At 37.9% G+C, this 24,271-nt stretch overlaps 1 protein-coding gene and 1 pseudogene across 1 annotated transcript; both read left to right on the top strand.

Moving 5' to 3' along the window:
- The first annotated feature begins 5,996 nt into the window (after positions 1–5,996).
- LOC105094812 (olfactory receptor 4P4-like) lies at positions 5,997–7,060 on the top strand (annotated as a pseudogene).
- A 14,045-nt stretch (positions 7,061–21,105) lies between these two features.
- On the top strand, positions 21,106–22,184 carry LOC105094811 (olfactory receptor 4P4-like). Its single transcript, XM_010986906.1, is given in 2 exon segments — positions 21,106–21,562; positions 21,565–22,184. Coding segments are annotated over 2 exon segments (1,077 nt in total).
- Positions 22,185–24,271: the final 2,087 nt, after the last annotated feature.

Genomic DNA, 24,271 nt, shown 5'->3' with positions numbered 1-24,271 from the left:
CTCCCTTTTCCCCAGCTTTATTCCTGTCTCTAGGTATCTGCTGAGAGGGCTAATTTATACACATCTGGGCTATTCCAGCATCCTCTTCAGCACCTGAGTGAGGCTTAGAATTGTGGTGTCATGTGTTCTGGGTATTTCAACACAATCTTCCCCCTGCCCCAAATAGTTTGTCCTTTTCTCTGTACCTACATTATGAACTTTCCCAGAACACACTGATGTATATATCAGACTGGCTGCTTCATCTGATTGTGCAAAAATAGTCTTATTTTATTCATGTTCTAAAACTTTTGCTAAACCTGAATTGGGTGCACCACAAGGAAGACTGGACTAGCAGCTACTGTATCAGGGGGTCTTTCTTAGAAATTGAGTCTCCACGTGTCAGTCCAGTTCCTTTATCAGAACCAGAGAATTCAAATACATACTCACAATCAGGTGATTGTGAGGGCTGGGATGTGCCAGAGGCACCACGTTGGCCAGGAGTCTAAGTTCTCCGGTGAGAGAGAACCGTTTATGGTGGTCTGGCCGCTTGACTTTCACATGGTCCACATGAAGTCCCATTTTAGTTCTTGGTGGGTCGTGTAGGTGGCTGAGAGTTTTCACGTGACAGTCTTTAGGCCCTTGGAAGTGGGTTTCTGGCACATTTACTCTCCTCAATCCTGACCTGTCCAGGGTGCTAGGATTCTTACCCTGTGTGCCTCATTCACACAGGTACATGCTGTAATAAAACCGGCTCTAGAATTTTGGATTTATGACCCTGAAATGATTATATAATCTCACTTTAAGTCCAAAGATAAATGATTTTTCCCTATTTGAGCTTAATTTTCTGATCTTCTCTGAAACTTCTTACAACAAGGGTGCTCTAAGTGTGAACCACATGCTTGGGCAACATACTATGTCTCTAATCACAGGTAGATTCCTTGTCTTATGACTATGTATCTGTATCTCATTAATGTCACTTGGGGCTAGTCATGCAGTTGTATAGTATCATAAATAAATGCCTAGAAGTAGAATTGTTGGAAAATAGCACATGGAGCTTGGGTAGACATTTCCCAACTCTATTTCAACATTTTTGTACAATTTTTCACTACTAGCAGAAATGTTTCATTTCTCCATTGATCATATGTGTTTTTTTTCTTTTTTCTCTTGAGTGATCTTAACGAAGTTTTCTGAGTTTGATTTACTCTTTCAAGAATGAACATTAGATTTGCTTTTCTATTCCCTATTTAGGATTGTTAGTTACATCATTCATTTCTTCATTTCTTATATCCTTATTTCCATATAGTTTGGATGTATTGGATTTTCTTCCCTGAAGCTTGATTCCTAGTGCCCTTATGCATCATTGATTAACAAAAATACTTGCTTGTAATGATAAAATACTTCATTTACTCAGGGATACTAAGTTTTCAAAGCCTGGAAGCAAGCACTGAACTTAGAAAAATACCCATTTTCTTGATTCTGTTGCTTACTGGCTATTTGAGTTTGTTATTTAAACTTCAAAAACAACTGTATTTTTGTATGCATACTAGAAGTAGTAATTCTTATGTCAACATATGCATCCTTATGCATAGTTTGATTCGACCAGATTTGATATACAAATTTTGATTTTCTTAAGTTTTAAATGCATGAAAAATAATGTATACTTATGCATATGGGGCAGAGAGGGAGACTCAATGAACTTCCGTGTGTGCAGATGAAGCCAGGTCTAAACAATCTGTAAATATTCAGTGACAAGGAAAAGAAAAGAATGGTGAACAGGGTGAAGGCTTTGCTGTACTTTGAGTGCTCTCTTCGTCTGGTTTTCCCATCTCTTTTTCACTTAATCATGCCAAGGTTACGATTAAGAGAATCTTTTTTAATCTTTTCTTTACGTTGTTTTCTGTTCCCCAACCATCTATCCCAGCAACATTAGACTCAAGAAACAAGTACATTTGCACCAATTACAACAATAAAGTCATGGATTTTACTGACCTATCTATCCTGCACACCTAGGATCTTGAAAATGGTCCATACTTGGAATGTAAATGCCCTTATTTGGTTGTCTTTGTCCTACCTCATCTCAGATTTTTCTAAAAGCTAACCTAAAATGATTACAGGCTAAATCAGTTTCCCTCCTGTTCTTCGGAAAGCTGGACGAGCACAGAGCAGTCAGTTTCCTGAACTGCTCCGACTGTAGCCTTTTTGGGCCTCCAGGGCAATGCTGCCTGAGACAAGATAAGGTAAAGGTGGAAAGTAAACACCCAGGGGAAGCAGGGACATCACCATGGACAGGGGCTTAGCAACATTCGTCCTGGGTCTGTTGAGAAACGCCTTTGGGAATACAATGACTTAGAGCTTTCAAAGACCTATTAATTTCTGCGTTGTCACTTAGGTTTCTATTCTGTTCTTCCCAACCAAATTTGCTTTAGGCATAGGCATAAAACAGATGATTCCTAGGGCCTGAATACCTGTATTGGCTTTTGTAGGAATTTTAAAACATTTTCTGTTTATTTTTTAGTGAGTTAGTATTGAGTCATTAAATGGGCATTCAAAGTTCATAGCCTGCTTTCCTGGGGCATAAAGACCTACTTCTTCTGGCATGGCTGATAATTTTAATGCATATTTGTAGTCTACTTCCCTTGCAAACCTGAAGAAGTTTTAAGATGTGTTGAGATTTCCAGAATATTTTCAGAGAATGAATCTGGCTGTGTTTGATACTGGTTTGTAATTCTGTACATTTTATTGCAGATTTTTATACTGAAGATAAATTGGCAGAGTGAATATCTGGGGTAGAATTCTTTCTAGTGCATCCTAATACTGGCCTGATAACCACTCAGATCTGATGGTAGTAAATTATCCATGTCACCTTGGTTTGGGAAGGGCCCCACCAACCATGTGCTAAGCTAATTATATTATCTTTATATTTACTCTATATAATTTTATTTAAAGGTTACAATTTTACAGCGTATGATAATTTGATAACTATAAAAATGTTTTACCATATTGTAGTTTTAATTGTGCCTTATATATAAGCAAAGTTCTTGATAACAGCAATAGAGTTAAAGTTAAAACATTTTCTAATTGACAGTGAATTTTATTGTCTCCCAATCTTGTGTTTATATGCATTTCTTTATATTACTATTAAGAAAAATCCAGTTTACACTTGAATATCTACAAATATAAAGAATTTCCTATATTTCAAAACATCTGTCATCCTGAAATAGACTAGTTTCATTGGAATTAACTAAGGTAAGTTTATAGCATGCTACATTCTGATACATTAAAAAGAAGTTTGATATGCAGTGGAAATTTTAATTTAAATATAAGAGCTTCTACTATTATGCTAATAGCCTAAACCAAAAGGGACTCAAATTTTATTAAGTTTATTACTACCAAAAAGTAAAGTAAATGCTTGACTATGTTTTTCTAATGCAAAAAAATCTAGCTAGTGAGTAAGATTAAACATTCCTTAAGAGGAACAATCCCATCAAACCAGCTTAAAGGTTTACACTAATAGAAAGTTGAAATTAAAGTTTATGTGGTCAGTTATTAAAACCGTGTTGGGAATTTTTGGACTTTTTTCTTTATTTTTCCTTTTATGTTAATTGTATATATGTGCAAGACAATTTCTGCACTAATCACTAAAGAGAAGAGATTGTATGTAACAGAAAAGTGTGCGTTGTGTACCACATCGTCACTGCGGTATTTCACATTACCTCATGTAGTCCTCATTAGAAATGTGGATTATGTTATGATGCCATAATTGTAAAATGAGTAAAATGAAGCTTGAAGAGATTAAGTATTTAATTCAAGGATGACACTGGCCAGTTTCCTTAGCATTCCTTAGTGTTTCCACGACTTTCTCTGTTGCCACTGTGCTAGCCATGCTTTCAGTGATACCTTTAGTTTTGACTTTAATTTTTACATAGTTTTCCTTAGTATCTCTGTGATCAAAATGTAGTTTATATGACAGTAATTCTCCTCTCCCTTTTCCCTCTGCTAACTCTGATGATATAGCAAGTTCCCTCAGATTACAGGATGGGAGATTTAAGAGCTTTTGTAGATAAAATGCCAATGATGATCTAGAAACCAAACAAGAATCTTGACATAAGAAATTTGCATTTAGCTAAAACTGAAAGAAAATTAACTCAAAGTGCTTTAGAATCAGTGAGTTCTGGAATGCATATTTCTATGAAATACTTTGTATCTCTTTACATACCTAAATATTCAGAAGACAAACTGAGTGTCTGATAACCCAACATCCTGCCTTCTTCTTCTACTCAGATGGGAATTCAAAATCATGTTTCCATTGCTGCCCTCCACGACACCCTTCCGACGTCCCTTCCAGCAGTCAGATATGAAATGTAGCCCCGAGTGAGGGGGAATCAGACGTGTTGTCTCGTATTCACAGTGTGTTATCTTCCAGCCCCGAGAAATGGCTTAGATTCTCTTGATAAGAGTCTCCTCTTCTTAAAATCAGAGATTCAGATTAGTCAGGTGGTTTCTACTTGTAAATTGTTCACAGTCTACTTTACAATCTTTACACCAAATTGTTTTAGGTAGACAAATTATCTTAAAAATTAACATTATTTTTATCTGATTCACAAAACATCAGTTTCAGTTGCAGTAAGTAGAAGACAAGTGGAGCCTCAGCCCCTCTAAACCTTTTCAGGGCTCACATTAGTTAAGGTTAACCAAAGAGCAACACTCTGTGACTGGCGGCTATTCTTAACATAGGAACAAATTGAAAATCATCCCTTAGCGAATTTAGACTTTTGAATTCAATTTAAAATAGAGTTGATGTTCCACAGTACAGAGCATTTTTTAAATGCCACCTGTTAACTCTATGACACCTCTTACTAGTCTTGAAGACTATAAAACACATAGATACTGATTTTGAGAATTACTAGACTTGATGATTTCAGGATAGACTTGATGATTTCAAGATAGACTTGCTACAAAAGCATTTTTTAAATAAACATCTGGGGGCACAGATCTGACTGTTACCTCAGACCCAGACTAAGATAGGAGGTATGCTAGCTTTTGCAAACCCAATTAAGGCACATAATTCCTCATCGATGAGCATTGTCTCTATCCTTCACTCATTTTGCTCTGATTACATAATATCTTAAGGTTATGCACTAGTTATGTAAGATGCATAACTGTCAATTTTTCATGTATTCCTTATTGCCACGTACACCACTGTGTGCTACCTAACCCTGAAGTTTGTCTAAAGCCACCTTCTCTATCATCTCTTTGGATTGACATTAGTTTCTTAGGTCATAAATAAAACACATTAATTTCTAGCAAAAGCCATGGCATATGCAAAATTCAAAAATACTTGGGCAATTTCATTATTTCACCTATCTTTTAATGATTGCCGTCACAAACATCAATGACACTGTATATTTTTTAAATTATCTTTCCACATGAAATGTAAATAAGATAAATTTTAAAATTGCCATTTTTTTTTTTTTACAATTTTAGTCATTAAATGATACTCTTTCTTCTGTGGTATAGTTCTTAAACATTCTTTGCTTTTTAATATAACAGTAATTACATTGGTTTAATGTGATCCATTGGCAATGTTCGATAACATAGCAACAAAAAGTGTGCTCTGTAAGAATCAAAGTTGAGCAGTTCAGGCTGGGATGTTTATACACATTTACATTTCCTGAGAATTCACTCCTAGATAATCCACTGAATTTGGCCGTTGATGGTCAGTAAAGGAAAGTTAACCTTATGTATTAGACATACACATTTAAAATATATGCAGAAAAGCATTTTCTGACTTAGGTCAATTTTTTAAAATCTTTGTTAGCTAAATAATATAACTAAGGGTCAAAATTAGTTTTAAATTTTCAAAACATTACTTAAATATTTAAAATTATTACTTGTAAAGTGGGGTAAAGCATATAATTATTCCCATTACACAACTATCCCACAATAGATTTATAAAATAAGAAGCAATTAAAAACTAAAGAAGCTTAATTCAAGAAGTTGTGAATATTAATATTACATTCATGTCAATCTATTTTTAGTAAATTTTATATTATTATGTTTGTACTGTTAGCTTTCATAAAATTTATGTTTTATTTCTTTCAGATACATCATTCATTTGTGTATATGATACACCCAGCTCAAATATATGGAAAATCAGAGAAACATCTCAGAATTCATTCTTTTGGGACTTTCTTATGAACAGAACATACAAATATTTTGCTTTGTGCTCTTTTTATTCTGTTATGTTGCCCTGTTGGTAGGAAACCTTCTGATCCTTATATCCATTCAATGCAGCCCTCTTTTTAACCAACCAATGTACTATTTCCTTAGCCACTTATCCTCCATGGACATCTGCTATACCTCTAGTGTTACACCCAAATTAATTGGTGACTTGCTAGAGGGAACAAAAACCATTTCTTATGATAACTGCATGTTACAGGTCTTTGCCATGCACTTCTTTGGCAGTATTGAGATCTTTATTCTCACTGCCATGGCCTTTGATCGCTATGTTGCCATCTGCAAACCTCTCCATTACACGACTATCATGAATAGGACAAGATGCAATCTCCTAGTCTTAGCTGGCTGGGCTGGTGGGGTCCTCCATTCCTTTCCTTAATTGTCTATGACAGTCCGGTTGCCTTTTTGTGGTCCTAATGAAATCGATCACTATTTTTGTGATATCTTCCCTTTGCTTAAAATTGCCTGTACTGATACCTACGTCACTGGTATCCTTGTGGTTGCCAATTCAGGACTTATCCTCTTAGTTATCTTTGTCGTCTTATTTATTTCTTATGTCATTATATTATTCACTCTAAGAAATCACTCAGGTGAGGGAAGACGCAAAGCCCTCTCTACCTGTGGGTCTCACATCACTGTGGTCATCTTATTTTTTGGACCTTCAATCTTTATCTACCTTAGACCTCCTACTACTTACCCTGAGGATAAAATATTTGCACTATTTTATACCACCATCGCTCCTATGTTCAATCCCTTAATCTATACGCTGAGAAATACAGAGATGAAAAAAGCCATAAGAAAAGTTTGGTGTCAAAGATTAGTTTCAAAGGAACTACAAAATTAATTTGAAGAAGCATATGTACAAGCAATGTTATAAAAGAAAAAGGCTTGATAGGAATTTTAGAAGCCAAAATTATCTCATAGATTTTATATTCTGTCACTATATGAATGGAATGATTGAGAAAAATAGAAGTTAGAAATTTAATGAAGTAACTGAACCCACACTAATTTTTGCATACCAACATAATTGAAAACTTGGTTAATTTTGTGGAATATTATGGTGGTGTATGTAGGGTTACCTGCAGGAAAAACAAAACAAAACAAAATATCTGGGTCAAAGCAAATAAGGCAATGCTGTATTGATCTTGGATAGTAAAGAAAAGTATTTTAATGATAATTCTATTCAAAATTCTAGGCTTATGGGCCAGTCCATATAGTGACACATGTTATGTAGTAGAGAAGTTGAAATATAAGATAAAATAATTCCCTTAGATTTGTGGTAGAACATTTACATATATATTCTCCAGTGACATTCAGAAATCAATTGTGCAACAAAGAAATCAGTGTGGTAGAATCTGTTTTAACTTGTTTTCTGATGGTCAATTCTCCTGATTTCACATTAAAAAAAATAATAACTAGTAAAAACAGAATGAAAATCAATACAGGATGGTTAAAACATAATTAACTGTTTTTCCACCTATTGATCAGAATACGAAATATTTTCCATAAAACTTACAGAACTGAATAGTAAAATGTAAGTGCTGACAAACCCTTACCTGCCTGAAATGATAAGTAAGTGGCTAATCAGTTACTGGATTGAGAATTAAAGATCTTTCCTGCTACAACAAAGGGAACAGAAAACTAGCAAAAGACAAATAATACATGATCTAAATCAAAGAAACAAGCCACAGCATTTTGGCTGCACATGGATGTCTATAGCAACTTTATTTATAATTGCCAAACCTTGTAAACAACTAATATGTCCTGCAGGTGAGTAGATAAATGGTGATACACCCAGACAATGGAACATTATTCAGCACTGAAAAGAAATGAGCTATCAAGCCATGAAAATATGCAGGAAACTTAAATGCCTATTACTAAGTGAAAGAAGTTGATCTAAAAAGGCTGCCTATGGTATGATTTCAAATATATGACATTCTAGAAAAGGCAAAACCATGGGAAATCAAAAAAGATCAGTGGATTCCAAGGGTTGTGCAGGAGGGAATGATGAATAGGTAGAGAAAAGTGATTTTCAGTGCTGGGAAGCTTTCTGTATGTTACTACAATTATGGATGTCATGGTACATGTCACGACCCATCAGATGTACAGCACTTAGAGTGAACCCTAATGTAAGTTTTGGATGATAAAGTTGTGTCAATGTAGGTTCCTTTGATTCTAACAAATATCTCATTCTGGTGGGAGAAGGTGTCCTCGTATGGAGGTGGGGGGTACATGAGAACTCTTGGTAATTTTCCTTCAATTTTGCTGTGAACCCAAAACTGCTTTAAAAAATAAAGTTTATTCATTAAAAGTATACATTGTGGCACAATAGCTATATAAAATCATCTTGTAACTGGAATGCAGAGGCGCTTGCTGAGAACGATTATCTAGATAAACTGAGGGAAATTTATGAAAGGCCTTTTTTGCATGCTTAATGGGATTTAAATAAAAGTTCTCTTAAGAAACAAGCACATGCCATTAGAGAGAATACACTGCGTAACAGGTTTTCATGGAAAGGAAGATAATTAAAGTACTGGAAGAGTCTTAGAATACACAGATGTGATGCAAAAGTTACACTCATATTACAGACACTGTACAAAGACATATAAGGAGCAGAAAACACGAGGAGGGAGGTAAAATTAAGTAGCACTGTTAGAGCAGAGAGGAATTGGAAAAATGATCATCTCAACAGTTCCTAATAAAGTAACATAAAAACCATCAGATTTATTTTTTAAGTTGTGTTCTATGGTGTTTAATTACTTAGCTGAGCAAAAAAATCAAATAAAATTGTCTTGAAAAAGGAGCAGTGTAGTAGGGGAGAGAAAGACACACAAAATCAAACAGAAGTTCCATAAAGGTGGTACAAAAATATGTGTAAGAATTGAGAGAAAATACTATTTTTGGCTCAGAGGTAAGAGAAATCCCCATGGCAGGGGTGTATTTGAGATCAGCTTTGAAAAGGACATAAATGTTAAATAAGAGAGCATTCCTATTGGAGGAAAGCCACCAGCAAGAACCTAAGGAAAGGAATGACATGGCTTGAACAGGAAACAGTGAGACGTTCAGTTTCATGGGGGTTCAAGGAACAATGGTGGAAAAAAAGGCTGAATATACAGCTGCACACAATTATGGAGTTTAATAATATTGGGGATGATAATAATAATAGAATAACAGCTTCCTCCTAAGATCGTTGTAAGTACTGGGGTTAATGAAGGAAAAGGCACCAGGTACCTTTGTGGTACCTGGTACCAAGGATGCACTGTGCCTGGTGTTACGAGGGCGGTAGGGGTGTTTGAGCAGAGAAGTGACAGTCATGGCCGTTGGAAGGTTAGAGCATGTGCCTGAAGGAATGGAGTGGAGAGAGACTTGAGGCAGCTGGGAGACCAGGGGAGATAAGGAGGCATTTGTGCCTGACTCTTCTATGCTCTCTTTCTGGACTTGGCCTCTCTCTTGAGTTGGAGGTCAAGTACAGAGGATAATGAGAGAGGCGGTAAGAGGATTCACTGTAGAGGGAAAAGGAAGAGCAAATAATGGATAAAGGACACGGGAGCCATCACACTTCCTGCCCTTTGATGAGAAATTCTTTTTTTTTTCCTTAACTCTCTATCCACATCTTACACATTCCATTTCAGAATCTAAACATGTCTTGCACAGAGTCAGGACAAGAGCTGATAACTCAGGGCGGACAAGATAAAATAAGCATCCTGTTTACCTAGCAAAGGAATGAAGACCCCAGTTCTTCTGAATGAGCCCTCTTCTCCCATGGCTGCTTCAGCCTTTTGACCTCATATTTGTGTAGATCGATCATCAAGCCCTTTTTATGCCCCCATCGTTTTTATTTCCACTCTCATGCTTTAATCTGTGAATCATAACTGTTACCTAAAAAGGAACTAGCTTGTCTTTCAGAAAAGTAACAAAAGTTGGGTCCCTCCCCTGAAAGAATATTGATTCTAACCCATTCTTTCTGTCTGGCCCAGCTTCCCTATGAACTTACTTACATGGCTCATCAAAATGTGTTTTAGTGGGTTGCCAATGCATGCAAAATGCTGATTTGATGCAAAAGAGAATTTCTAAATGGTGCTTATTTCCGCACTTCTGTCATTTGGGGATTCTTACTGGGGACAGACTGGACTCTGACACCTTCCCTAGGAGGGCTGACAGCAGGCCGTGCCCAGTGCGGAGAGCTGCTAGCTCAGGCATGACTTGTGCATTTTGCACTTTCAGAGTCTCAGCCTGACTTACTGCATGTAATCTATAATTAGTTCTTCATGTTCATTCTTGTTACAGTTTTAACTATAATTAAAATAACAGGCAAACTGTGGGAGCCCAAGATTGGGTTAATAAATTGTAGCCGACCCGAGCTGCTTGTGACCTTTAAGGAGAACAAATGTGCTTTGCCAGCGGGCGCCTGTGCATCTGCACTCCTGTCTCCTTGCTGTAAAAAGCAGAGGCAATACCTTGCTTGCATAATTGAGGTTTTAGCTTAGGGCTGCTTCCACCTCAGGGCTTCTGTTCAGCATAGGTCCATTGTTCAGGGTTTACCCTACTCCTCACAGAGTGATGACCCATGCCCTCAGCTATAAATGCTGGGCTTGGCTTTGAGACAGGAAGGGGGCAGGACACAGCCATTCAAGGAATGCTACAGCAATTAACATCAAAATGGTGGAAGAGTCAACCCCCAGCAGGCCTTGAGGCTCAAGATGGTGGGAGGTTTAACTTCTAACAGACCTGAGCTTCATTATATGCCTATTGCAATCTATTAACATGGAGAATAACATGCCCACAGGCACCATGGCAGTCCCAAGGCTAGCCACAGCAGGTCACAGAGTGGGAAATGGCCAGCTTCCAGGGAATCCCAGCCCCTTCCCCAGACTGGTTAGACTGCTCCTTCCACTTATTAGCGTTTGAAGTCACTAAGCCCATAAAAACTGGCAACAGTTGACTCCTAGCCACGGCCCCTCTCTCTCCCTCTTCGGAGGTGGCCAGCACTCTGTCTATGGAGTGTGTACCTACTTTTAATCAGAGCACCCAACCCCCACACCTTGTGGCTTTTCTCTTGCCTTTCAATGTATCTCTCTGAATAAATCAACCTTTACTCAACTGTGGCTCACTCTTGAATTCTTTCCTGCGTGAAGCCAAGGACCCACACTTGGCGGGGCACATCTCAGGGGCTCAACCGAGACCTGGGACACAGCCCTCCTCAAGCCCCACGTCTGTTTTTCCTGCATCACTTTCTGCTGTTTAGATAGTCTGTGACCCCCAAGACGAGAAACTGGCTGGTCTGGTGGTCTGTTTTGTAATCAACTTCTTATATCTGAAGACTGTACCTTGTTCCCCTCCCCCCATGACTGCCCTGAGGATAAATTAAGCCTTTGTACCCACTGTGGAATTCATGATCTCTAGCTGATCCTGTTTTTCCTTAAGCTCCTGCATTCCATGACACAATTATTTGTGATCTTTGTGCGCAATAAATATGGGAGTGTTTAAGAGACTCCAGGAGTTGGTCTCTGACTGCCTCTCGCTCTCCTGACTTTCCACAGAGTCTTGAGTAATTCATTCTGTCTTGATAGGACTTCTGCTGGACAAAACCCACAACTGGTGACCCTGAGGTGATCGACTGCATAGTGCCAGAATGGCACGCTTCAGCTGGAGAGAGAAACCGCATCCGGGTCCCTGTAGACTTCATCCCGGTAAGGGAACAGCAACGCCCGCTGGGGATAGTTGCCATCGTGCCTAGAATTCAGTGAGAGCCTTGTTTTTCTCTCGTTTTCTTACTGTGGGTCAACAACTAACTGAGGAACAAATGAGCTACCTCGGCACGTTGCAGCAGCTGCTGAAAGCAGCTCACTGCCCCATGTCGGATGAGCAACTTATTACATTGTTACAAATGGTACGAGAGATTTGTTCCTGATTTCCAGACCATGGAACAATTGATTTGAAGCTCTGGGAATGGTTGGCAAGAATTTAAAATGTAGGCACCAGCAAGGGGAGAAAATCCCCACTTCCATTGTAACTACTTGGAGTTTGGTACGTACTGCTTTATGTCCCTTGTATTATTTCTCGCAGAATGATTATGCTGAACCTGAACCCCATTCCCTCCCTTCCTCTCCTCCTACTTCACCCCCAGTCCCTTCTGCACCATCTGTCCCTCTTTCACAGGAGATCAATCTGCCGCTGCTACCGCCTCCTCCTCCCTCTCCTGAGGTGTATGTTTGTAGTGAACTGCTATGGAAAAATGTTTTAAAGGAGGCTTACATTTGGGAGAGCTGCATGGTTACCCGGTGTTTGCAGGGCATGGGCAAGGTGTTAAGTATTAGGTGGTCCCTTTCTTGGTATTCAAAGTGTGAAGGAAAAACCGGGCTGGTCTGACAAGATAACTCATAAGTGTGAAGGAGAGGCTGGGCTGGGCTAACAAGTCTAAGTATTGGAATACTGATCTGAGTTCTGCTGGACTAACTTGTAAATCTAGGTTAATTAGTGTTGGTTTGCTGTTTATGTGTTTTTGCTAGCCAGCTGGATTTTCAAAGATACATATCTGGCTTTGGAATGTTGGTTTGCTGCCTCCCCGCCTCCACTTTTGTGATGATAATGCTGCTAAAGTTGTTCCATGCCTATTGGCCGAATACCCCATGCTTGTACTTTACCCTATAAAACCTCATGTGCACATCTTGAAGGTGTTCAGAGCTTCGGAGCAGAAGCCCCTCTGAGCCCGCCGGCGTAATACATCTGAGTACTCAACCCTCCGAGTGGTGCTTGTTTCTTGACTGGCCTGTCGTTTCCGTAACAAAAGAACTAAGAACTAGTGTTATGGAAAATGGGACTCAGAGTTCGTTTACTAAAGGTATTCTTGATACGATTGGAAATTTATATGTTATGGTTCCTTGGAATTGGAGAGCTCTTGTGAAAACTGTTAACTTCTGCTCAGTTTGCTGTTTGGTTTTCTGAACATCATGACGGTTGTCTCTTACAAGCTGCTCATGATGCTGATGCTGGTGCTGATGTATCTATAGAAATGCTCGAAGGAACAGGTCACTATGCTGATATTCAGCGACAGATCCATATGGGTAGGCTGACTTTTAGGCAATGTACTGATACTGCCCTCGCAGCATGGTGTAAGGTTTCCAATGCCAGAGCTGCTACAGGCTCCTTTGCTACCATTCAACAAGGTGCCACAGAAACCTATGTTGATTTTATTAATCACTTAAAACAGACTATCTCTCGCCAAGTAGATAATCAGGAAGCCATGAAAATGTTCTTACAACAGCTGACTTATGGAAATGCTAATGCAGATTGCCAGGCAGCTCTTGCCAATATTCAAGCTCAAAACAAAAATATAGCCAGTTATATAAAGGCTTGCCAGAATGTGGGGACTGAAACCCATCGTGCTCAGGTCCTTGTGGCTTTAATGAGATCCCCTTCTGCTGTGACCTGCTTTAAGTGTGGTAAACCTGGCCGTGTTCAAAGGGAATGTCACCAGTTCACTAAGGGAGGGCAGAAATTACCTAACAAAGACTGCCTTAGGTGTGGCAGAGGAGGACATTGGGCAAACCAATGTCACTCTAAATTTGATAAGGATGGCAATCTGGTTTTGGGAAATGGGAAATGGGGTGCCAGCTCCTGTGCCCCAAACCTCAAGTGGAGTGATCTTGCCCGGTCAGCTCAAACACAGGTCTTTCTGACCCAGCCTCCTCGGTCTGGTCCTGTGGAAACCCCTTCAGCTGTGCCTCCGCAGTGGACTTGTGTTCTACCTCAGAATTAATTCTTAAGGGACAGGATTGTATATACTCCACCTCACTGGAATCTCTGGCCCTTTCCCTGAAGGGACCCAGGGTCTAATCATAGGCTGCTCAGACGTATCACAGCAGGACGTTCTGGTTTTGCCTAAATTACTTGATTCTAATTTTACTGGTGATGTGAATGTGCTTTTACAATCCTCCGGAGTTTGTGTCATCTCTCCGGGAACTCGGCTTGCAAACTTCTGCTCCTTCCGCTTAAAGGGACCTTTGCCAGCTCTAAAACCTGTCATCCCTTGGCCACGACAGCTCTCTACTGGACAAAAAGGATTGGGTCCCAACAGCCTCTTTTACCAGCAAATCTAAACGGCATAACTATTCATAGATTATTAGATACGGGGGCAGATGTTTGCTCCCGTGCAGCACGAGTGGCCTCAATGCGAAAAATCTTTAGGCCAATCAGTCACTACTGGTGTTGGGGGTACAGATCTGCCAATGCAAGTAAAAGCAATCTCGCAAGTGCACAGGCACCTGCTAGCAAAGCACATTTGTTCTCCTTAAAGGTCACAAGCAGCTGGGGTCTGTTACAATTTATTAACCCAATCTTGGGCTCCCACAGCAAACCTAGCTCATTTGGCTGCAGTGGTTGGTTGCAGGAGGCAGAAAGCAGTGTCTCTAGGTGCTTGTATCATGATATTGCTTTTGTATAAACTGATGGAGATTCAGCTGACTTATACCTAAAGGACTTAAGGTAGGAAAAAATTCATATGCACGTCTTGGTAAGTAATAATAATTGGTAATGCGTATCAAGTGCTTTGTTAAGCAAAGACATGAATGACTCACCTGTATTTTAAAGATAAGGAGCCTGCGTTTGGGAGGTTAAGAAATTCAGTCTGCGTCAACCAGCAGTGCGCAGTGGAGCTGAGATTCACTCGGGTCTCATCCTTGGTTTGCTGGAACTTTTACCTGTGATGCTCCCCCCTCTAACCACTGAGTGAGAATTTTAAAAGAACCACATTTGCTCTGACAGAGTGCTAAATTAGATGTTACTTCTTTTATAAATGAAGGGAAGAGTGTTGGTTGGGTGCCTGTTTCTCCTGTGCCGTGCTGTGTGTCGTGTACGTGAGACCTCTGGTCTTGTCATATCCTCATGGCAATTTTATAAGGCAGAGAGGATGATCTCCACTATACAGAGTTGAAAGCTGGGGTCTGAAGAGGGGAGGTGATTTCCACAAGTTCACCCACAGCCGGTCTGCAGCAGACCTGGACTTTGGACTGAGGTGTGCCTGACTATCCTGTTCACCTCTGCTCCTCCCAGCGCCATCCTGCCATGAGGTAGCAGGTTAACATCAAATATCCCTCAGCATTCAACTTTTTCACTAAAAAATACAAACATAATATATACTAGATCCTTTGGATAAAAGTAGGGCTTGCTATTTATGAAAAAAGCACAGTGCAAGAACTGAAAACAAAGGAGATTTTTTTCCATAACCATAGACATAAAAATCTTTAAGAAAACGTTAATAAACCAGAGCCAGCAATTAAAAACAACACATCACAACCAAATGGGGTCCATACAAACAATGGGAGGCTTGTTCAATAATTGAAAAAATAATCATTGTGATTTACCATATTAACAGACTGAATAAGGACCACCGTATGATCCTACCCATAGATGCAAAAAAAAAAAGTTTTTAACAAAATTCAACCTAGTTTCCTCATTAAAACCCTCAATAATCTAAGAACAAAATCAACTCCCATAGCCTAATGTAAATATCTATGATGGAACACTAGCTTAATGTTACAGTTAATGGTGAGGGACTGCTTCCCTCCATTGGTCTGGAACAAGGCAAGGAGGTCCTTTTTCCACTGCTTAGTGTTCAACCAATGTGGAAAGTCCTAGCTAGTATAATAAACAAGAAAAATAAATGAAAGTCATGCAAATTAGAAGAAATAAAACTGTCCTTAATTTTAGGCAACACAATTGTGTATGTTAAAATCTCAAAGAATCTATAAAATGCTCTTGGAACTAATAAGTGAATTTACAAGTTCATAGAATACATTGTCCACATACAAAATTGATTGCATTCCTATATACCAGCAATGGAAAAAATGAAATATAAGATGAAAAAGTTATAACGTATCTGCTTATAAATGTAATGAAGTATGTGTAGGACCTGTATGCAGAAAATTACAGAACAATAATAAAATAAATCAAAGAAGATCTAAACAAATGGAGAGATATACACTGTTTTTTGATTAGAATACTCTATATTGTTAAGATTTCTATTTCTCCAACTTGTTTTTTAGATTCAATGCAATCTTATCAAAATTCCAGTAAGCTTTTTTTTCAAATATCAAGCTGATTCTCACATTCATATGAAAAGGCAACGCCGATAGAATAGTTGAAATAAGTCCCAAAAAATGAAAAGCAGTGTTGGAGAACACACATTACATAATTTCAAGATTTACTATAAAGTTTCCGTAATGAAGACAGCATGGTGTTTGTGAAAATCTATACACAAATATCCATGGAATAGAATAGAGCCTATAAATAGAGTCATTCAGATGTCCACTGATTTTTGACACAAAGGGAGAGGTAATTTGATGGAGAAAGGATAGTCTTTTTTAACAAATGGCTAGAACAACTGGCCAAATTGCAGAAAATGAACTTTGACCCATGGCTTGAAGTTTACACAAAAAGTCACTCAAAAGCCATCATATTTATAAAAAATATCTTTAAGATGTTTTTAAAGAATCCAGGAAGAAATACTTAGGTGCTTTTTGTTCAGGGGGAAGAGAACTCATAGAGAATAGAGTTTTTTGAGGGAACAAGTATCAGTAGAAAGAACGGGAGAGTGAGGATAGAAGGATGGAAGAGAAGAGGAGCACAGGGGATCCCGTGGGGGAAATTCTGAGATCTGAGGAGGTGACAACACGACTAAGTCAGGACTGGGGAAGACATGTAACTGGCAAAGAGAAAGTGTAAAAAAAAATTTAATTGGATTATGTGAAGTAGACAGATGATAAGGAGTTCTCCCAGAGTCCTTTGGTAATTTGTGCTTTAGAAGTAAAACAGACTTACAGCTTGTATTAACTTTCAGTACCTTGGGCTATGCCCTTAGGTTGTATTTATACTTTTATCATTTTAACCTTTAGTCACTAAATAAGATAAGACGGCCAAAGATGCAATAATGTATAGAATAATGAATCATAAAGTCAGTTCCCATATAGCTTATTTAGGATAAAAAATAAATAAGTAAAAATCTCCATTCTTTTACAGGCAGTCATTCCTTCTCCTCGTTAATGTAACCTCTGTCTCTTGAGAATCTGTTCTGTGCCCCACTTTCTACATCAGTGTATCTCTCCCATAGGGTTGTTGTGAAGATAAACAAGCTAAACCCCAACAATTGGCTCATACCTAATGGGCAGCACATGTTTACTAGATGTTTGCTATTGTTAGTGGATTTCACAGAGCAGAGCAGAAGCAAGCGTTCGTTTTGAATGTAGATGGATAAAGAGGAAAGGCTACTGAAAATGATACAAGACTAGAGCAAAATCACAGAATGTTCAACTCCATTGTCAACAAATTATTTTAGTAAGCCCTTTGTAAACCTAAAAAATACATGAAAGAATGTTCTATGTATCTGTAATTTTCCAGGGGAATTCACCTTAACTGGAAAGACATTAAGGAATGAACACACATGTTCTTTGACCTTAGACCCCGTGATAAATACCGCATAGGGATGGATGGAGATCCTTTCTTCACCTAAGGACCAGAGCGATAGCCTTCCTTGAATCACAGCAGAGAAAAGAAACTCCAACTGTATAAACAGTAGCTCTCTGTCATCAAGGGCTCCTGGATGGATGAGATTCTAACCGCATGCCACAGAGTTCCCTCATCTTGCAGGGCATTCATTGTCCAGTTGTAGAGGTGCTCTGGTAATTGGGATTTAAAGGACACTAACTGGTGGGTTGATGACTTGGGAGCATATAAAAATTAACTTGAACTAAATAAGCAATGTCTTAGGAGGAAACAAATGCATCTTTAGGATAGAAACCTTCCCTAAAATTTTACTTAGATTTGCACCTAAAACCCTCAGGAATGATGTGGTGATGTACAGAGTCCATAAGAAGTGGATTTGACTACTTTGGGAAACAAAGGACTCCCTGCCTTCAGGCTTTTTTTCTGTAAGGTCACCTCCCATCATTTATTTGATTTGATTGTGTGATAGGTCACAGTAGTTACTAAGATTATGTGAATTTTGTAGTTTTCAGGTATAGACTGGGGGAAATTAGAAAGTGAAACTCCTCAGTAGCACTCAAGTCAGAAAGGAAAGGAAATTATTTAAGTAGTTAAAGAATGTCTGCAATTTCAATGAAAAGAGAACAGAAAAAAACTATAAAAGAAGAAACGTTTCAAAGTAAGTGCAGAGGAAAATATGTGAGTACTTTATTCCTTTCTCCCTTGCTATCACCCTCCATAAATATGTGACATTTGTTGAAAATACACTTTTAACTACTGGGTTAAGAAAATACTAATTAGCAACTGATTTTTAGAATAGACTTTATTATGATTTCTATAGTCTAAGACATTTTTGGATTAAGGGAGCAGTAAATTCAAGGAGGATCTGGTTATCTACTGAAGGTGGGGTGACATTTTCTAGAAAAATCAGATCAAAATCATGGAATAACACTGCCTATTTTACTAGATGACTACACAAAAAAAGGGGACACTTATAACTCTAAGGAGATGGTCAGTAAAACATTGACCAAGAATATAATAATTTTAATGCTGAAAAAGACATGATGGTGGAAAAGGTTCTTAGAAGAATGAAGTTAGTTCCCTCATTTCACAGATAAAGAACTTATGAGCCAAGAGCACACAAGGGCACAGATGTAAGGAGTGGCAGTGTCAGGGCAGTGTCAGTGTCTCATACCTGTTTTTCACACGGCCAGGGAGCTGAGGATGCAGTGTTAGTACTCACGCTTGAGAGAGTAAGAAGTTGCTTCTTGCAGAAGTAAGTGAGCTGAACATTTGTTAGATTTTAGAGCTGATTTATGACAGTATACTGAACTGACTTGGTTTATGGTTTTTCAGACTTTAGCTTAACTATGTTCTATGTTTCTATTTTTTTTTCTTTTTTTAAATTGAAGTGCAGTCAGTTACAGTGTGTCAGTTTCTGGTGTACAGCACAATGTCCCAGTCATGCATATACATACATACGTTCATTTTCATATTTTCTTTCGTTAAAGGTTATTATAAGATATTGAATATATTTCCCTGTGCTTCACAGAAGTTTGTTCTTTTTTTTCTTTTTTAAATATATTTTTATTGAAGTATAGTCAGTTTACAATGGTGTGTCAATTTCTGGTGTAGAGCACAATACTTCATTCATACAGGAAAATACATATATTCATTTTCATATTCTTTTTAACCATAAGCTACTACAAGATATTGAATATAGTTCCCTGTGCTATACAGTATGAACTTGTTATCTATTTTATATATAGTACTTAGTATCTGCAAATCTCCAACTCCCAATTTATATATTTTTTATTTAAGTGTGTGTGACTAAAATGGAATAATGATTGATTCAGGAGGTTTCTTGGTTTTATCTGGAAGATTAAGAACTGTATTCTAACTTCAGAGTTCAGTGAGGCAGGGTTAATGTTAAATCTAACCTGCTGCTCTGATGTGTCCCTTTTTGAAAGATTATAAACACAAGCAGTGGAGTCAGGAAACTCAAGTTATAAACCCTAGTTTGCTATATACTAATTGTGTTATCATATACAAATTTGTTAACCTCTACACATAATTTATTTCTCTTTGTATGCAATAATACTGTCATGTGTGCACTAATTTATTCCTTAAAAAAATACTTTCTTATATGTGATCAAAGTTGTCCCAGGAGCATTCTGAATTTCATAGAGCAGGGTATGTTTCATAGGTTTAAATTGAAGAAAAAAAGAATTTTACAAGAAATTAACTGATTCCAAAGTTCTATCTGAAGTTGGTGGGTGAGTTAAGACATGTAACCAGGAATTGCCCCAAAACTATGATGGATGATTAAATTGTACTCATAATTTTTAAAGACATTGCAATATGCGCTAGTTAATCATGGTAATCCTACATCTGTGAGGAAGTTGAATTAAGGGGTACTGACAGGTAGGGAATTAAGCATAGCTGTAGCCTTCTGAACCCAGACAACTAAGACTCAAGTAATATTTTCGTAAATTCCTAATAAATACAGACAGACTGATGAACTGACTTTGCTTGAGGTCATCCCCAGACTTATTGATTTAGAGACTTAAATTATGTAAAAGCCTTAATATGTTTTAGGGGAGGATAAAGAACATATTTCAGATATATGTAGTGAATAATCCAAGCTAGTCGTATATTTAACATTGTTATTTTATTTAAATTAAACAGTATTTCTCTTGTATTGGCTGATATTACTATAGCTGACTTTGAGACTCATCAGAAGCTACTTCTCGATAATTTTGTCTTTAAGCAAATTCTTAAAATTACTTTAATTCTAAAATTAATAGAAGTATTTAAAATTCTTCTTTGGAAACAAGTATCTTTCTTTTAAAATTCTCTCTCTGTTACATATGATTATTCATTGTATGGATAACAATTGTAACTTAGTAATAGGAAGAGCTGAAGAGGACATTTATGTAAGAATTTATTGAGAAGTCTGGTAGGTATGAAGTTGGGGCTGAAAAATATACACTACAAAAGTGCAGACATCATGAAGACATCTAGTAAGAATTGATCTTAAATTTTTTTATTTAAAATTATAAAAGCATTTGTTGGAACACATTGTTAGTCAATCACTGACATCTTTCCAGCACCATTCAGGACTCTTATGGATTGATCAAGGGAATTCATGTTGACTAAGGCAGACACTGATCACAATTTGCTGGGAGATTTAATGGAAATCAGCTAGTATATGTTCACACAGAGCCTTAGTAGAGAGCACTTAATTGAATACCTGGTTTCTATTCTCTGAGACACTTGAATGAGGCATATTAAACCCAGTTCGTGCCTTGAGAAGAATATAATCATTCCTCTTCTCAATAAACATTTCCAAATATAGGTTCATGAACTATGTCGTTTCAGGTGATTTACGTGTTCTGTTTACACTGGACCATGGAAAAAAGCAATAACGTCACTGTGTTTATTGTCTTGGGACTTTCCAAAGATAAGAACATTGAAATCCTTTGCTTTATCTTATTTTTATTTTGCTACCTTGCTATTTGGGTAGGAAACTTGCTCATAATGACTGCTATCACATGCAGTCGGCTAGTTGAACAGCCCATGTATTTTTTCCTTAATTACCTCTCTCTCTCTGACCTTTGCTACACATCCACTGTGACACCCAAACTCATAACTGATTTATTGGCAGAAAGGAAGACCATTTCCTATAGTAGCTGCATGACACAGCTTTTTATCCTTCACTTCCTTGGAGGCATTGAGATCTTTGTCCTCACCGGGATGGCCTATGACCGCTACGCGGCCGTCTGCAGACCCCTGCACTACACTGTCACCATGAGCAGACAAAGGTGTAATGCAATCATCCTAGCCTGTTGTACTGGGGGGTTTATGCACTCTGCCAGTTTCTTCTCACCATCTTTTTACCGTTCTGTGGCCCCAATGAGGTTGATCGCTACTTCTGCAACGTGTATCCTTTGCTGAAATTGGCCTGTTCTAATATATACATCGTAGGTCTCTTAGTCGTTGCTAATTCAGGCCTAATTGCTTTGGTGACCTTTGTTGTCTTGTTGATGTCTTACTTTTTTATACTGCACAGCAACAGGGCATATTCCATGGAGAGCCGCAGCAAAGCTCTTTCCACTTGCAGTTCTCATATCACAGTTGTAGTCCTGTTTTTCGCATCTGCATTATTCATTTACATTAGACCAGCCACAACTTTCCCAGAAGATAAAATGTTTGCTCTTTTCTACACCATCATTGCCCCCATGTTCAACCCTCTGATCTTCATGCTGAGAAACGTGGAGATGAAGGACGCCTTGAGGAAAATATGGTGTCATCATATGCTCCCAGAAGGAAAGCTTTTCATTCCATGGTTCCGTGAGACCATGATTGTGAAAGAGACCCCTTCTCATCACCTGCTGGACTCACTGCTGAGAGAGAAAAGTGGGCAAACAGGACGCATATTCTCTCTGTGTTTTTTGGGTTTCTACACTAGTGCTTCATCAACAAATTGAGCGCTGTTCTTATTCCTATTCTCATCCATCTGACAGTCATTAAGAACCTGTTCCTATGACACAAAATAACCAGTGATATTCTAAAAATAAAAAATACATATATAGCACCTATTTGGCATCATCTATCAGACTCCAGGGTTTGGGTAACAATGAGAAAAAATATTTAAAGAGATAATTACTGAACAAATGAAAAAAGAATAAAATATTGCCATTTGCAGCAACATAGATGGTCCTACAGACTATTATGCTTAGTGAAATAAGCCAGAGAATGACAAATATTATATGGAATCACATATGTGGAATCTAAAAAAATGATACAAATGAACTTATCAACAAACCAGAAATAGACTCACAGACATAGAAAACAAACTTACGGTTCCCAAAGGAGAGAGGGAGAAGGGTGGGACACATTAGGGGTATGGGGTTACCAGATACAAACTATTGTATGTAAATAGATAAGCAACAAGAATTTGCTGTATACCAAAGGCAATTAATTGTACCTAGTATCTTGTAATTATCTGTAATATTGAGTCCTAATAGATGTTTCACAGTTGTGTGGATTTTTCCATTTTGCTAAAAGGAGAAGAAAAGAAAAGCTGAATTGGTCTGATTATTCTTTTTTTCCTTTTCCTTGCAAAACTCCAGCTTCCATTTGAGAAATGGAAACAAATGTGGAGGTAGACACCCTGGAACCTCGGGGAGCATGGCACCAGCTGATTAGTAACTTTATTGTTAAGTGACTCATACATCTAGAACTGTATTGCTTTGTTCACAAAGTGCCTTTGCTGGCACTCTGCATCTTTCATCGTGATTCTGTTGTTTTTCCCCTCCTGAGAAACAGAGACTTTCTCCAAAGGAAACCCTGTCCTTCCTTAGGGCTGCATGTTTCCCTCCTGCTTTTCAAAAAAAGACAATTAGCTAGAGCCAGCAGAATTTTCTGAGCTTTCTTGGGTCTAAATAAGAATACTGCCCTCTAGCGACGCAGTGCCCAGAGCCAGCGAATGCACAAGTGAAAAGTGCATTTACAGCCTGAAAATTCCGAGGAGGACTGAGGAACATAACCATGGATGACTGGATGGTGATTATGGCAAAGTTCTTTATTATAAATGCTTTTGGACAAACAATGTCTTCTAGCTTTAAAGGCATAAATTCTTATGATCTCCTTCAGTTTATATTTAGCTCTTTCAGAGAAAATTTCCTCCAGGCATAGGTATAAAACTGATGACTCCTAGGGAGTCTGTGTGCGCATTCCTTTAGCAGGTATATAAATATGTTTGCTCTTGACTCAGATCAGGTGAAACTAAATTATATCCACAGCCAAAAGACCAGACATATCCCTGTGGAATGAATCTATATTTTTCTGTAAATTCAAGATGGATGCAGGGTTATCTCACTCTTGATCTCCCTTGCAAAACAATAGGATTTCTTCCAGAAAAGCAATCCTGATGATATTTGAAGAGAATTAATCTAGTTTTGTCTGAGTCACTGGTCAGGAAACCTTCTGATTCTTCTCTCTTTCAATGCAGTGCCCTTTTTAACCATCAATGTACCATCAAAGTAAGTACACTATTCACAAATCATTTTTATTAAATTTGTGTATTGTGTTACCAAAGTAACCGAAATTTTCTTGGGCAAGATATTTTCCATAAATAATTTAATGCACAAGGGATAATATTACAACATCAATTAATAAAACTGAGGAAAAATGATCCATGATAAGAAGTTATAAAACACATATGAGTTTACATATGCAAAAAAAGAAAGATTGACGATCAACGTAAAATATTCTAAGGTGCTGAATGTAAGTATCTCTGGAAACAGAAGGAGAGCAATTGTATTTTTTTGTTTGCTTTTATGTCTTTTTCGAGAGTTAGTGACACTATGATGGCTGAAAAGGTAGTTTGGAAAAAATGTATCCACAGTGAGTGTCAACTGTGTTATATCCATGCATATACATAATATGTATATTAACAGTGTTTATATGTAGCTATGGAGATAATATCCTTTATGTACCTTTTCAAAATTCACAGTTTAAAAGCCCATATAGCAAGACATATTTGGGTATTTTCACTTTGGAGCATAGAAGA

This window comes from Camelus dromedarius, chromosome 12, assembly GCF_036321535.1.
Source record: "Camelus dromedarius isolate mCamDro1 chromosome 12, mCamDro1.pat, whole genome shotgun sequence".
Classification (NCBI taxonomy): Eukaryota; Metazoa; Chordata; class Mammalia; order Artiodactyla; family Camelidae; genus Camelus; species Camelus dromedarius.
Note: the sequence above shows the minus strand (reverse complement) of the source record. Positions and strands in the feature narration are given on the sequence as shown.